The 15,224-nt window shown below is 44.6% G+C and overlaps 1 protein-coding gene across 1 annotated transcript; it reads left to right on the forward strand.

The window, feature by feature from the left end:
• Positions 1 to 404: 404 nt before the first annotated feature.
• Nfkbiz (NFKB inhibitor zeta) lies at positions 405 to 11,015 on the forward strand. Its single transcript, XM_059277599.1, has 12 exons — positions 405 to 797; positions 2,943 to 3,082; positions 3,609 to 3,639; positions 3,754 to 3,857; positions 4,049 to 4,881; positions 5,475 to 5,580; positions 5,955 to 6,101; positions 6,290 to 6,353; positions 6,630 to 6,799; positions 7,858 to 7,968; positions 8,092 to 8,259; positions 9,689 to 11,015. Exons 1-12 carry the CDS (start codon positions 512 to 514, stop codon positions 9,740 to 9,742), a joined length of 2,214 nt encoding a protein of 737 aa, XP_059133582.1. The 5' UTR covers positions 405 to 511; the 3' UTR covers positions 9,743 to 11,015.
• Positions 11,016 to 15,224: the final 4,209 nt, after the last annotated feature.

Raw genomic sequence — 15,224 nt, forward strand, 5'->3', positions numbered from 1 at the left:
CCCGGAACCGGGCGGACCCGTTCCCGCAGCTGCCCGGAGCTCCCCGCAGGCCTCCGCGGGTTCAAGCCCCTGCCCACACGGCCTGTTGCGGGGTTCGGACCTGTGGGGGTGCGGCGGGCCGGCCGGGGAGGCTTGGAACAGCTGGCACGGGCTAAGGGTCCGGGGCGCGGGTGCTGGGTGCTGGGTGCTCACCGGGGTTTCCAGGTAAGCCGCCGGAAAACAACCGGTTGGCCCGGGCAGGGCGGGGCGAGGGCGGAGGGCGCATTGCCTCATCCCGGGCATTTTACTGGAAACTAGACGCATCCGGAGGCGGGGCGGGAGGCGGCCAATGACCGGGCGGAGCACCGGGTGGGGGTGAGGGAGGAGGGGAGGGGAGGGGTCGGCCAGCGCCGCTCGTTAAATAGCCCGGCGGCCCCGGGGCGCGCACGTACGAGCCGCCCCGCCGCAGCCAGCCGCGTAGCCCGCCGGTGGCGCAGGTGTCTGGGGGACCCCGAGCGCCTAGCCTGGGAGCATGATCGTGGACAAGCTGCTGGACGACAGCCGCGGCGGAGAGGGGCTGCTGGACGCGGCCGGCGACTGCGGCCTCATGACCAGCCCGCTCAACCTGGCCTACTTCTACGGCGCCTCGCCGCCCTCCGCCCCCGGTGCCGGCGACGCGGGCTACCTGTCCGCCGTGCCCTCGGCGCCCGGCTCGCCCGGCTCCGACTCTTCCGACTTCTCCTCCACCTCCTCCGTGTCCTCCTGCGGGGCCGTGGAGTCCCGCCCGAGAGGCGGCGCCCGCGCCGAGCGCCCGCAAGGTACCCACCCATCCGCGGGACCCCGCGCCCCTCTCCCCGGGGTTCCCACGCCTGGGAGGATGGGGCAGGACTCCCCAGATGAGGGGGCGCCTAGACGTCAAGCGGCTCCCGCGACTTCCGTAGCGGCGGGACAGACACGGAGTAGTCAGGAGTGACTGCTAAGATGCCCTGTTCGGATTCGGGCACCCTGTCCTTGATTGTCTGCGGAGTCGGGCGCCTTGGGGCTCCAGCTCCGGAGCACCCTGCTGGCTGGAGCGCTGGCACCTGAGGGAACGAACTTGAGAGTCTCGGATTCTCTTTTTCTCCCATCTCATAACCCTTTACTTTTTCACTTCTCCCCGGCACCCCCCCGAACTCGACAACCTCTGAGAAAGAATTATACTGTGTGGTGAGGTTTTGGGTCTGATGGAGATGTAGTTTTCTTCCTGTAACTCTTTGAGCGAGAAGCAGTGGTCGAGGATATAAAGCTTTGGGAACTGGGCTTAAAGCCACGACTCATTCCCAATATATTTATAGGAATGAATAAAAGAAAAAGAATCCATTTATCAAGATGTAAGGGAAAACCTGAGGTCGGAAAAGTGATTCAGGGTCTGCGCTTAGTTTATTTTGGAGTTTCAGAGGCCTGCTCAGGATCCTGCCGTCTTGTTTTTCGGTGTGCTTTAGAATGGAAAAGTTACATCTAGTGAAGCCCTTTCTTTAGCGGCGAGTTGCAATGGTTTCCTTTCCTTTCTTCATAAACCGAGTTGCATAATTTGGGGGAAAACAGGATGCCGCTGCGGGTAGATTTGAAGACCGCCTATCTCAGCTGTCGGAGCTTCTAATCGGAATTATTTTAAAGAATGACTCCTTGCTGTTTTCTACTGCTGGCCACTCAAGCTTTAGTTGTCTTTTATTTTTAAAAAGTTATTTTTTAATTTAAAATGATGTGCCTTAAGCCACAGTGTCGCGTATAGCCTATCTAAAAAGTTGGGTGTATCTGCATTTCCAGTCCTTTCTGAGGTCCTTGGCCCCTTTGCTGACATTGGATGAACCGATTTTTGCTAGTTCTTGGTTTACCACACAAGCCACGGGGGATTCCTGAAACTACATTTTTCTCCCTGTGACGTGGGCATGGAGTTTTTAACTCTTTGTCAGTCCAGAGGAATGTTGTTATAGACTGGCTATTTGGGTGTTGGTTGAAATCCCTGAACTTAAACCCCAAGACCATCTGATCATTTTATTTGCTCCATCACTGAGATGTTGGTCTTATATACTTGGGATATAGATGGTCAAATTATGCTTTGTTCACCATTTTATTTTTCCTGTTTTGAATAGTGGACTAGCTATTCTTTTCCTGACTTTCTGAATGTTGTGTTCAGTTCATATGCAAGAGCTTGTTACATAGTTGTGGCCAGGAGTGGAATACTGTACTCATAGTAAATTTTAAACTGCATTCTGAAATTTTAAAGTGAGTACGCCTGTTTCCTTTTTACTTAGAATGCCCGTGTACGTAATTCTAAGAGCAGTAAATGAGGGGGAAATCCTGTGTGTATATGTGGAAATGTGCTCAGTGAACTTAGGCAGCTTTCTTGGCACGAATGAATTAAGGAAATACTAAGAAATCGAAGGCAGTGTTAATTGTTAGGCTTTGGTACCTTGAGATCGTTAGAGAAAGTTTTGTTCCTTCTTAGGTGAATGAAGGGAAGGTACTTTATACTTTCTGTATGAACATAGAAGACTTTGTTTTAAAAACTACAAATGCCTCATTTATACTCTGCTCCTCCAAGGATTTCTCAAAGTCAAGAATAATTATAAGTCGACAATGTTGGCAAAACCTCTGATCCTGTTTCACGAGTAAATAGATCTGAGAGACAGAGAGGCTTTACTTGGGTATATTTGTCTTTTGGCTCCAAGGATCCTGGCCCACATTTCATGGTGCCTTAATTCCTTAGGGTGCCTGGTAGGAACATCTTATCAGGCAACACCGACCCCTTGAGAAGTACTAGATACTGATGACGAGAGTCTGTTGACCGTGATGTTGGAAAGGCTTTGCAGTCTGCTCTTTGAGGGCTTTCTCCATCAAGCTGCCGTCTTGGGGGGGGGGGTCTGTCACGATTCACGGCTGTGAAGAGATGTCATTGAGGCGTTCCTTTTCCTTTTGAACAGTTGAGCCCCCCATGGGGGTTGGCAGGCAGCAGAGAGGACCTTTTCAGGGCGTTCGCGTGAAGAACTCGGTGAAGGAGCTCCTGCTGCATATCCGAAGCCACAGACAGAAGACGTCTGGCCCGTCCGTGGATGAGTTTAAGGTGCGGTCTGCTCTTGGTTTTGAGCGAGCGGGAGACTAGTCTGTCAGGGTTATTGGCTAACCTAGGTCCAGTAAGTCACTTGCAGTTCTTCATAAAATGACCCGAGATCATAGGACAGGATATATTTTTTGTTATTTGCCGTAGTCTTTCCACTTGGCTCAGTGCCAGGCGTGTAAGAGAAACTTAATGAGCAAACACATGAAAGCAGTTTCGGGACAAGGAAATTCACAGGATTCAGTGAAAATAGAACATTTTGATTAGCGAGGAAAGAATCGGGTGGACATATTTATTTCATCTTGCCTAGGATTGACCAGGCTAGAAGTGAAAATGGAGAGAGAGAGAGAGAGAGAGAGAGAGAGAGAGAGAGAGAGAGAGAATGAGAATATGAGAATGAACATGGAGATAGCTGTTCTGTCAGTATTTATTTTCTCAGTTTTATGGTGTGTTGTAGAAGGTGGTAGAGAGAAATCTTTACTAAGTGAGAAACCATTTTATATGTACTAAATTGGAATCTTTTCCCTTGTAGACACAGAGTGTGAACATTGAGCAACTCACAGGTAAGAGCTGCTTCCAGTTATTCATAATTTTATTGGTGTTTTTGCAGTAAAATGACTTAGGTGGAATTGTAAAGTGGAATGATCACAGATTGCATATTCTCTCTTTGGGAGCAGAATTGAAGAGCACAGTATCCACTGTGGGGAAAAGGAAGGAGACTGATACTCTGTCTGATGGACCAGTTTGCAAAAGGCCAGCTCTGTTGTCTACTCACTTCGTGGTAAGCATCTCACTGTTTTCCTCTGGACACTCTGTGGGACCATTCCTGGGATAGTGCTGCTATTTAAAAAGTTATTTTTGGTGCCTGTGACTGAAGCCTCGACATGTACCCTACCACCGAGTCTACACCTGGCTCTTAGAGTTCTTTTAAAGGAAGTGATTGTGAAAGTTGTTATTTTTCCTTCTCTCCAGACATCACCTCAAACACCTGCACCTGGGGAGAGCATGGAAGATGTTTGTCGAAATGAATCCAAACTGGATAGCGGTACTGATCTGCTTCAGAGCATTATAAACATCAAGAACGAGTGCAGCCCAGTTTCACTAAACACTGTCCAGGTTAGCTGGATGAGCCCTGTGATACCCCAGAACTCCCCGAGAGACCAGTGCCAGGATTTCCATGGAGGGCAGGTCTTCTCTCCACCTCAGAAATACCAGTCATTCCAAGTCAGTGGCTCTCCACAAATGATGGACCAAGCTTCTATGTACCAGTATTCGCCACAAACCCAGAACATGCAGCTGCAGCCGCAGCCAACGCCGCCACAGCAGCCGCCACAGCAGCTGCCACAGCAGCTGCCGCCACAACAGAACTACCCCCACAACCCGGCCCTGCAGTTCAGTTCTTATTCCACAACATCCCAGTCTCCCAAGTATGACCCAAACCTCTTTGATAATCAAGACTCACCGTTCTGCACGAGCCAGAGTTTTGTGTCTCTTCTGAGCGGCCATGGGGAATCTGAGAATATTGCTGTTCCCATTCAGCCTCCCCCCAGCGTCCCACAACAAAATGAGACTCACCTGCAGAACTTCAGCCTGATGCCGAACAGTGCCTGCGAGGCAGTCAGGGTGCATGAAGCTGCCTCGCCCTCGTTAGGTACTTCCCTGTCTCTCCAGAACATCATGGGAAGCCCGATGAACACCACCCAGCTAGGGAAGTCATTTTTTCAGTGGCAGGTAGAGCAGGAAGAAAGCAAATTGGCGAATATTTCTCAAGACCAGTTTCTCTTTAAGGATTCAGATGGTGACACGTGAGTATCCTTTTAGCTCATGTATTTTCAAAGCTGAACCTTATTGGTTGGCACACATGATAATTCATAATCCTAGAAAGGATGTTCCTTTTATCTTTTCTTAAATTAAAAATATCTGTGCTTTCTACGAGTAACCGGTTTTGAAGACTAATGTAGATTATGTCTTTAGAGCAGAAACAATTAGATCATGACTAGGCATCAATTAGGAGTTGATCGGTAGGCTGGATCCTACTCTGTCCTGATGGCTTTATAGCTTTGGGCAAGTAACTTAAAATCCCCATGCCTCTATTTTCTTTACACATAAAATACTAATGTTTCTGTCATACAATTATATATAAGTGTTTATACTCATAATATGAACATTAAAAAAACCAGTGGATTTTAAATGTTCAGCGTGGCGTTGAGCATCGCCTCTTCTTATCTTTACTCTGTTCAGAGGGACTGCGACATGTCAGAGAGGCCAAGTTCTGCTCTGTGATGTTTCATTTGAGTGTATCAGTGTGTCAGAACCAGGGTGAAGGAAGCTTTTGTTTTCTTAGAGCAACTTAACGAGGTCAGAAGCCATTCCTCTCTCTCTCTTGCCTCTTCTCCAGGTTTCTCCACATCGCGGTCGCCCAAGGGAGACGAGCACTCTCCTATGTTCTCGCCAGAAAGATGAACGCACTTCACATGCTGGATGTTAAAGAACACAACGGACAGGTGCGGAGGGGGTTGGCATGGCAACGGTGTGCTTGTGCTGACGTGAGGGCTAGCCAGTCTCAGGCGCAGATTGCTCAAGAGCCCCCAAATCAAGGGACTTCAGTTAATATTAACTCTGAGATATTGACATTTTGCCACCGTCAACCTTGAAGTTATTAATGTCCTCTTTGTAGTTGTTTGACCAAAGATTGCGTGTAATTAAGCCTCACCCTAAGCTGATTTTAGTTTCCTCCTCTTGCTGTATTTGGTTGTTTATTAATAGGATTTATTTTCTTGGTGTGGACATTTCCCTCAGCCGTAGTTTAGTTTCATATTCCTTGTGATGATAGTGTCATAGGTTTAAAAAAACATCTCTCTTCTCTGAATGTCTACAGAGTGCCTTTCAGGTGGCCGTCGCTGCCAATCAGCACCTCATAGTGCAAGATCTGGTGAACCTTGGTGCCCAGGTGAACACCACAGACTGCTGGGGAAGAACACCTCTGCACGTCTGTGCGGAGAAGGGCCACTCCCAGGTGCTCCAGGTAAGAGGCCAGAAAGCAGGCTTCCATCATTACATCACCAAAGACATGGGGCTTGGATATGAGAAGTTGCATGTAGGCTGCTTGCTAAAATAGTCTGTTTGGAGTGGATTCATTTCTTAGCGCGATAGTTGACGGCCATTTGTGTACCTTGCCTTTGGATAACAGGTGTGTATCTTAAAAATTTGCAGGCAATCCAGAAGGGAGCAGTGAGGAGCAATCAGTTTGTGGATCTTGAGGCAACTAACTATGATGGTAAGCAACTGATATCTTATTAGATAAAGAACCATGTGGAAAGTAGGGCACATGAATTCTGGGAGTATTCAGAATCATACTAAGAAAGAGAGGAGGTAAATAAAGCTACCTGTTTTATGGGTAAAATTGGCATTTAAACTGCCTAGCTGTATGTGGATTACCTCAACTAGGCTTTATAGAGGCCGTTTTAAGTGAAACGAGGAACCATCCTTAGGATAATTGTAGTGACCAAAAGCCTTGACGGAGGGCTTGACTTCTCGTGTACGCTTTTCCTAGGCCTGACTCCCCTCCACTGTGCGGTCGTGGCTCACAACGCTGTGGTGCATGAGCTGCAGAGGAACCGACAGCCCCATTCTCCCGAGGTGCAGGATCTTTTACTGAAGAATAAGTGTCTGGTTGACACCATCAAGTGTCTGATTCAGATGGGAGCGGCCGTGGAGGCGAAGGTAACTTCACAGTCGAGGTTAGAGGTTGGGGGGAGGGGTGTGTGTGTGGCAAAGGCCTGGCTTGCAGGCACAGACTGAAACTACTTCCTTACACCCCCTCTCCTTTTTAAGTTGATGGAGTGAATAGCTTTGTATGTGTAGTTAAGAAGCTTAGCCGTGAAAAGATCCTTTAATCCGCTTTCTCGATTTCTTTTTAATCTGTGGGTTATCCAAACGAACAAACAAACAAACAAAAATCATTTAGCTGTGAAATAAATTAGTGCTTGTTTAAAAGTTCAAAGAAGCTGGACATGGATGTTACTTTGGCTTCTTGTTTTTATGGGCTAACAATATAGACGGTGCTTTTGGGAATGATTTTTTTTTTTCCTGGAATTTGCTTTTTTTAATTTTGATTTTTTTTTTTAAATGCTTTTGTTAGATTTTTGTTTTGTGTTTGCCTGTGTATTGGTCCACGTGGAGGTCAGGGGACAGCCTATAGGAGTTGGTTCTCTCCTTCTACTCAGAGTCCTGGGACTCAGCTTGGCTCTTCAGGATTGACAGCAGGCACCTTACCCCCTGAGTCATCTCACTGGCCCCGTGTTAACCTGGAAATAAGTGTTTTAAACTGGAAATACTCTTTTTAATTCTGGGGCTTATTTATTATCTCCTGTGTCCTAAAACACCGTGTTAAGTACGTTGGGGACACAGATGGCCACGTGGGTTCCTATGGAGTTTGCTGTCCCCACTATCGCTTTACATGGTGGCCACCAAGTCTAGAAACACAGGAATACATAATAAGTGGACTTTGATACAACATATACGAAAGCAGCATTTTATATCTCTACATTTTAATGGCTGCTCTATGTATGAGTAGAATGTGATAAGAATCAAGTAGATAATTAATTGAGAATACAAGAGAATAGGAGATTCCATTGAACTGGGGCTTCGGGGAGACTCTGCGGAGAAGGGAACATCTGAAGTAGTCTTGAACGTTGCTTCGGACATTTGAGAGGACAAAGGGTGTCCTGTCTAAAGCACGGCGTCTGGATTTTCACTCTTCCCCTTCTTGCCTTCCCAAGGATCGTAAAAGTGGCCGCACAGCGCTGCATTTGGCAGCAGAAGAAGCAAATCTGGAGCTCATTCGCCTCTTTCTGGAGTTGCCCAGTTGCCTGTCTTTTGTGAATGCAAAGGTAATTTTTGAAAGCCTCGGCGCTGCCACGTTGGCCCGACCCTCCCACCTGCAAGTTGCCGAGCTGCTCTCGTGGAGTTACCCCCTTCCTGATGTGTGCGTCATTTCGCGTCTTGGTTTTCAGGCTTACAATGGAAACACCGCCCTCCACGTTGCTGCCAGCCTGCAGTATCGGGTGACACAGTTGGATGCCGTCCGCCTGTTGATGAGGAAGGGAGCGGACCCGAGTACTCGGAACTTGGAGAATGAGCAGCCGGTGCATTTGGTTCCTGATGGCCCTGTGGGAGAACAGGTGAGGGCCACGGGAGGGAGTGGAGATTCCTGGAGGCCCTTTGGTCTGAAATACAAAGAGGGAGGGGATTGTGCAGGACAAAGGCCAGCTGATGCCCCGCAAGTAGGCTGGTCTAGTGTACAGTGTTTGAAGTAGTTCAGGCCCATGTAATAAATGCTTAGTGAGTATCAGTTTTTATAATTCTGTCCTTCGTAAGAAATGGAAAAGAACCTAGAACGTGTTAAAATTATACTGTGCTTATTAAGTATGGTTATATTTTATCATTAGGGGTTGAATAGTTTCACATGAGTAAACTTTTCTCCATAAGAACTTCATCTTTTTAAGAAATTATTTCTGATGGTCATCTTTTCGCGGAGGGAATCAGGGCGATTGGTAGCTGTGGATAGATGATTCCATACATTATTAGTTGTAAATGAATTTATGCAGGTTAGCCTTCTCTTTGATTCCTAGCTGTCATCAGAACCAAAATGTTGTAGTACCTCTGGTCTGTGGAGCTCTTTGGAACTTAGACACTCGATAGTTTGTGGCAGTTTTCATGTATATCATTTAAAAATATAAACACTTTTCAGTAAGGTGTAACGGGAAAAAATGAGCGCTTAGAGAGGACAGGAACCATGATTAGTTAGTAAATGGCAGATCTCCAGCCCAGCGTCTGCTGTTTTACTGTGATGGACTCTCCCATGGCAGAGCTTCCAGCCATTACTGGAATGTGAGGCTCTTCATGTTCCTCGGTGCTGTCATTGTCTTTCTGTATTGTGTGGTGTCGTGGGGAGGGCTTCTCCTCCCCCTCATCGTTGGGCTCTGGTCATTGGACAGGTTTCCATTTTTAGCAGCTATAAGCAGCCACTACAATCTTTTCTTCTCAGTCACTGCTCGTAGTCTGTTGTGGGCTGACTGGTAGACACCACAGTGTGTCCACCTGGGATACAAAAGTAGTCACCGTAGATGAGTGTGGAGGCTGTCCTGGGGCCCGTAGAGTTACCCACAGTTTGCTTTAACATTTGGGGATTCTGGCCACTGTTTTGACTTGGAAGTCATTGAGATGTGCTTGGGTGTGTATAACAGGGACTTTGCATTCTTGTTACTTGGAGGCTTGCTTCCCGATAAGGGAGATAGTCTAATATGCCACAATTACTGCCATGTTGTAGGTCTTCTCACAGGTACTTGTAGTAAAGATTAGCAGAGCAATACAGTCCTATTTCAGTTGCTGACTTTCAATGTTAATGGAAATGCGCTACTGTCCTGCACTCAACAGTCATTACAGGAAACTTGAAATAGCTGTAAAAGTTGTCTTGGGGCTGACGAGTTGAGTCAACTATGCTTACAAGTTAGGGACATTGTAGAGGGTTTATGAGAGGAGTGAAAGTCTGGCGGAAGTATCCCACCTTGATCCATTAGAAATAAACTTCACAATTCATTTCTCTTTCAGATCCGACGTATCCTGAAGGGGAAGTCCATTCAGCAGCGAGCACCACCATACTAGCTCCCTTGGCATGGAGCCTGGCCAGCAACACTCACTGTCAGTTAGGCAGTCCTGATGTATCTGTACATAGACCATTTGCCCTGTATTGGCAAATGTAAGTTGTTTCTATGAAACAAACACATTTAGTTCACTATTATATAGTGGATTATATTAAAAGAAAAGAAGACAAATATTTAATTTTCTTGGCAGATTTGCGTATTTCATACCCAGGTATCTGGGATTTATACATCTGAATTTGATCTGAATGGTAAAATTGCCTTCAATAAACAGGAGGCTTGGGATAGGAAAAGACTCATGGGAAAAGACTTGATTTGTGGCATAAAGCATTGCTCTTGTGGCTGTTGCCAGTTTCAAATTAGGCGGACTGGAAACATGAAAAGAAAAATGAAAGCATTTGAGAGGGGACAAATAATTTGGATGTACTGTTGATGCTTCTTTGGTCCAATGCAGGATCTGGTGGTTAAATACTCTCACTCTTGAACTAGATGAGAGAGGCCTCTGTGGTTAGGATGTGATCTCTGAAGCTGTATATAATTGTTATTTTTACCTTTAAAATGTACATATTTGATGGTTAACATGGCTGTTTGAAATGTGTAAATCAATAAAATAGAAAAGAGCTAGTGAGTTGTTGCCACTTTTAAAATTAGGCACACTCAAAGCAACTTTGTGATCATCCAGCTATAGTTTTCAGAGATAAAGCACATGGAGAGTGGGTCCCAAAGTTGCTGTGTTTGGTTTGCAAATGGGCTTCTCATGCATTGAAAAGAGACGCATTTGTACATTATTGCGTGTGCTTGAAGAGACCCCTCTTATGAGTCACCACTTAGAATTTGTGATTTACATAGGTTGTTGAAGTTTTTGTTTGTCCTTTAATAGAAATTATAAAAATTCAACATTGAAGCATAACTTCTTGTTTCCTGTTGCCAAATAGTAATAATGTGCTGTGATGTTCATACTATTCATAAAAGTGTTTTACTTTTTAGTAATGTTAATTCTTTCAACATTATTTTGCTTATGTTTGATATACCTGGGAAGAATATATTTAGTTTTGATTGTACACTGATTCTTTATGATAAATATGACCCATTAAAATGATGTCTTTTAATTGACTAACTTATCTTTGTAGCTAAGTATTCATGTTCTTTTTTAAAAAGATGCCCTTTGAATTGGATTGTTCATATTGTTTGATTCAGCATATCTTATAGATAGAAGTTTGATACAATCACTTGGCACCTCTAAGGTGGAATGAGCTCAAGTCACTCACTGACAAAACTCATGCATAGTTTTAATATTAATTGAACATTAATAAACTCATGTTGTCTTATAATATGCATTTCCTTAGTGCCTTATTTGTGTGCTGATTGAGAAGTACTATTTTTTCCACTTCTAAGATTGACTCTAGGGCCTTGTGCATGCTAGGCAAGCTCTTTAACCACTGAGCTGTATTCCCAGCCCAGAGAAAGTATTATTAATGGCAAACACTACATTATCTTTCATATCTTTGAATTACTTTTTTTTTTGAGAACACGTTTCCTGAAGTTATATGCCTTTTAACATCAAAAATGGCTTGCTATATTCATGAGTAAAAGTTTAAGTTCTGAAAATACAGAATTTAATAATAGATGTTGACTACTCAGAAGTTTATATGATAAAAAGGCTGAGAGATCAGAGAACACAGGAGACTGGGCATTGCCAGGGTCATCCTGAGACAGGTGTCAGTCTCAGAACAGTACCAGGTGGGAATCCTTCCCTTTTTGAACATTACAGTTGCTGCACATGTATCCTAGGGATGTCAGTCTCAGTACCAGGTGGGACCACCTGATAAAGCCATGAGTTTTTTTCCTGGAAAACATACGTAAGCCTTGGTTGCACAGAACTGCCCTCCAATCCAAACTGCCACCATCTTCATGAGTCCAGCTATGCCTGTTTGTGATAAAAGATCACAGCTGAGCTTATGGACTATTAACCTTCCCTCACACAAGGAGGTAATAGGAGTGTGAGTGGACCCTCACCTGAATATCCAACCATTCCTTCCAACCAGTTGTATTTCTGCCCTAATTGCATGTGGCCTTGGGGTCTTGGGAAAGGGCTAGTGTATTAGGTAAGGGAAGACTAGGGAAATTGATCTCATCTGTACAGTATGGGCAATCCATCCTGGGATACATTTTTTTTTTTGGTGTGACTAATGTGGGTTCACCAATACTCTTGTCCGTAACCCCTTACTCTTTAAGAGTGCCCAATAAACTTGTTGCATCCCCTGGGAGAACTTAGGTGGATGTTGCTTAGTCCCTTCCTAGAGTGCAAATTCTCAAGACATGATATATACACAACTGTGTATACAGTATTAGGAACTTCAAAGCCCCAGAAGACTATGGCTCAGAGGCCAGGTCTCTTTTTTTTCTTCTACAATTTTTCTCCTAGATAAATTCTTTGGCAAAGATTTCAAATGCACCTGGATGGATAACCAGAACAGTAGAAACAATACACCTCACTGAACATACCTACACAGTGAGTGTTCCCTAGATGAGCTAAAGTGTTCTCAGCTCCCAATTCTTTTGACAATTTAACTAGTGTTTAACAAGTTGTGTGTGTGTGTGTGTGTGTGTGTGTGTGTGTGTGTGTGTGTGTGTGTGTTACATATTGTATGTTATATGGGGAATAATAGGCAAAGATGTAAGGTGTGATATTCCACTAGGGGTAGTGGCATACACCTTTAATCCCAGCACTTGGGAAGCAGAGGCAGTTGGATCTCTGTAGTTTGAGGCCAACCTGGTCTACATAGTGAGTTCCAGGACAATCAGAGCTACTTAGTGAGATTCCCGTCTCGAAAACTACCCTCTCTCCAAACCCAAAAACAAAAAAAGAGGCATGGCATGCACATTATTGGGTAGACTAGTTGAAGTACCCTTAAAACAAAAAAGAGAAAAGTAGGAGAGATTCCAAAGAGAACTTTACATTTGGGAGGATTCAAGGTAGGATGTTTGGGCTGGATAGGAAAGAGTTCATCCCATTGCTCAGAAGGGGAGGAGCAAAGTAAAGAAATAGAAAACAGTGCAGAAACCAGGCGCAGTATTTTGTAAACAGTAGGTGATTTCAGTGTAGTTTGGTGCATGCCAGTGGTGGTTAGAACCACTGGTTATGGGGGGAGGTAGTACTGTGACCCAGGGTTCACTATTAACGAATCGATGTCTAGTATCTTTAGCTACGCAATTCTGCACCAATCATAGGTAAAGAAGAGGGGCCTACTTGGACTCTTAAAAATCACGCTGTGCATCGGTATGTCCCTCTTTGCAAACAACAGCAGTTGGGGTAGACTATAGAATCCCCACAAGTCAGACACCAACTTTTCCAGCTTTGTTAGTCACATCAGTACCATTTCATGCCAGGAGTGGAGAATTTTCTCAAGTTCTTCTAGATTCTTAAATATAACATCCGTGGTTAATAGAAAATTTCCAAGCGCATCAGTTACTCTGTTATTGAATAGAGTTCTATAAGGTTCTTTATATTGAAAGTGACCCCAGGGAGACATTAACTTCAGGCCCTGGCAAAGTTCTGAGTCAGTGAACAAGGTTTGAACTTCGTGAGAACTGTGCTGCTGGGGTCTGGGTTTTCATTCGAGAGCCCTGGCTCGGCTGTTGAGTGAAGGAAAGGCGTGGCCATCTCATCACTACAGGCCCGGTGCCTTGCACACTATCGGGCACACATAGCTGTTCAGCAACTGGTTTTTAATTGAACCTGTGGCTTTTCAGTGCGCTCCCCCACCACCCGACCCGTTGTATACTTCCAAGTGTATTTTATCTTGGAGATGGAGCTCTTGCTTTAATTCAGAACTGCTTCACTTTCATCATGCACAGATCCACTTACAGGGTCCTTCTTAGAGCTCACATTCCACCGTTGAGTCTACAGCATTGCATGGGCCCGTGCGTTTCCGGGGTCAGTGAGACAGCGGATTCCTCTCAAAACCTATCTTGTGTGTCTATATATTCCCCCTTTGCGTATTATCCCCACAGAGTTGGAGCATGAGAATAGCCCAGTGATTACAATGATGAAAGGAGGTTTACTTTTTAACTATACAAAATAAGTTTACTGGACTATCATTAGTTATTTCGTTTTATGGTTCACATATGAATAAACCTGCTGTTTTTCATCTTGGATCACAGTAGCTAAAGTTGCCCATGGGGGAAGCAGTACGATCATAAATTAAGCTCCCATTCTCTGCTTGGATCACTTGACTTTGTAAAGGTCACACAGTACAGTAAGTACTCAGTGGCAGTTTCAAATGTTTGGATGTGAAGGCTAGGCAGTTGGTACGGACTTGATGTGGCCCAAACTCCAGTTGATATATGCTGTTTTCATTAAGTGACAGGCTTCTGGCTATTGTTCTGCAAATAAAGACTTCGGCAGCTTTGGGAGCTGTGTAGATGGAGCTAATAGCATGGGTTTCTGGTTGGAACAGCAGATTAGCCATAAGTAGGCTTGACAGTCGGGACAGATGCCGATTGGGAAACAATACTGGACTCCTTAGCTCAAGTTTGATGGCATTGTTTTTAATCAGCCATTAATCAGTCCTCATAGCCTGGCCTCCGTGGGCTGCTAGTGTTTCTCTTGAAGAGCTTTAGTTTCAAGTGCTCGAATTAGTGTGTCTCCCAGGGATTGCCTGCATCAGTGGCCGTGACCTTTTCTCCTTCTAGTACTTACTCATTACCGAGGACCCTGTTCATGAAGAGCAGACTTTCACAACTGGGTTTTTATTAAAATCTTTCTAGCTGGAAAAATTTTAAAAAAAGATAAAAATCTTGAACTTGACTTATAGACAACTTCAAATAAAATACAATATACGATATATGGCTTTGTTTAAAGGGAAAGAGAGACCTCTTTAAAGGCCCCACAAAATGATTTTTTGTAAAGATCCAATAAGCCTATATATTGAGTCAGATTGCTTTTCAAACAGACCCTTTAAATTTTATGGGTAACCACTGGGTTTATTCATATGATATAGTACAGATCTATACAGAGAAATATAAGTATATATATTATTATTTTTCATATATATTCTAGCCACACAGAGAATGAAATGTAGCATTTTAAGTACAAAGGTTTTCAACAGTTGACAAGTTTCTCTTTTACGGCATTTTCTGTTTCTAGAGGTACATAAAAAGGTAGTTTTATTTTTCTTTTAGCTGAAGTTATATAGACTTTATTATTAAAGGCACATTATCTGTTGAATTAATTTTGTTTCTATTTTTTTCTCATCATTACTGCATGCCAAGGTCCCCGCCCCCTCCAAGACTGAGTTTCTCTGTGTACTCACTGAGATCCGCTTGGCTCTGCCTCCCGAGTGCTGGGATTAAAGGCGTGCGCCACCACCGCCTGGCTATGCCAAGGCTTTTATACGTACTTTCCTGACTGTCACAATAAATTTTTTGTTGAGGGGTGTGCGTGCGTGCGTGCGTGCGTGCATGGCTTGCATGAGCATGTGCAT

The sequence above is a fragment of the Peromyscus eremicus genome, chromosome 12 (assembly GCF_949786415.1).
Source record: "Peromyscus eremicus chromosome 12, PerEre_H2_v1, whole genome shotgun sequence".
Lineage (NCBI taxonomy): Eukaryota > Metazoa > Chordata > Mammalia > Rodentia > Cricetidae > Peromyscus > Peromyscus eremicus.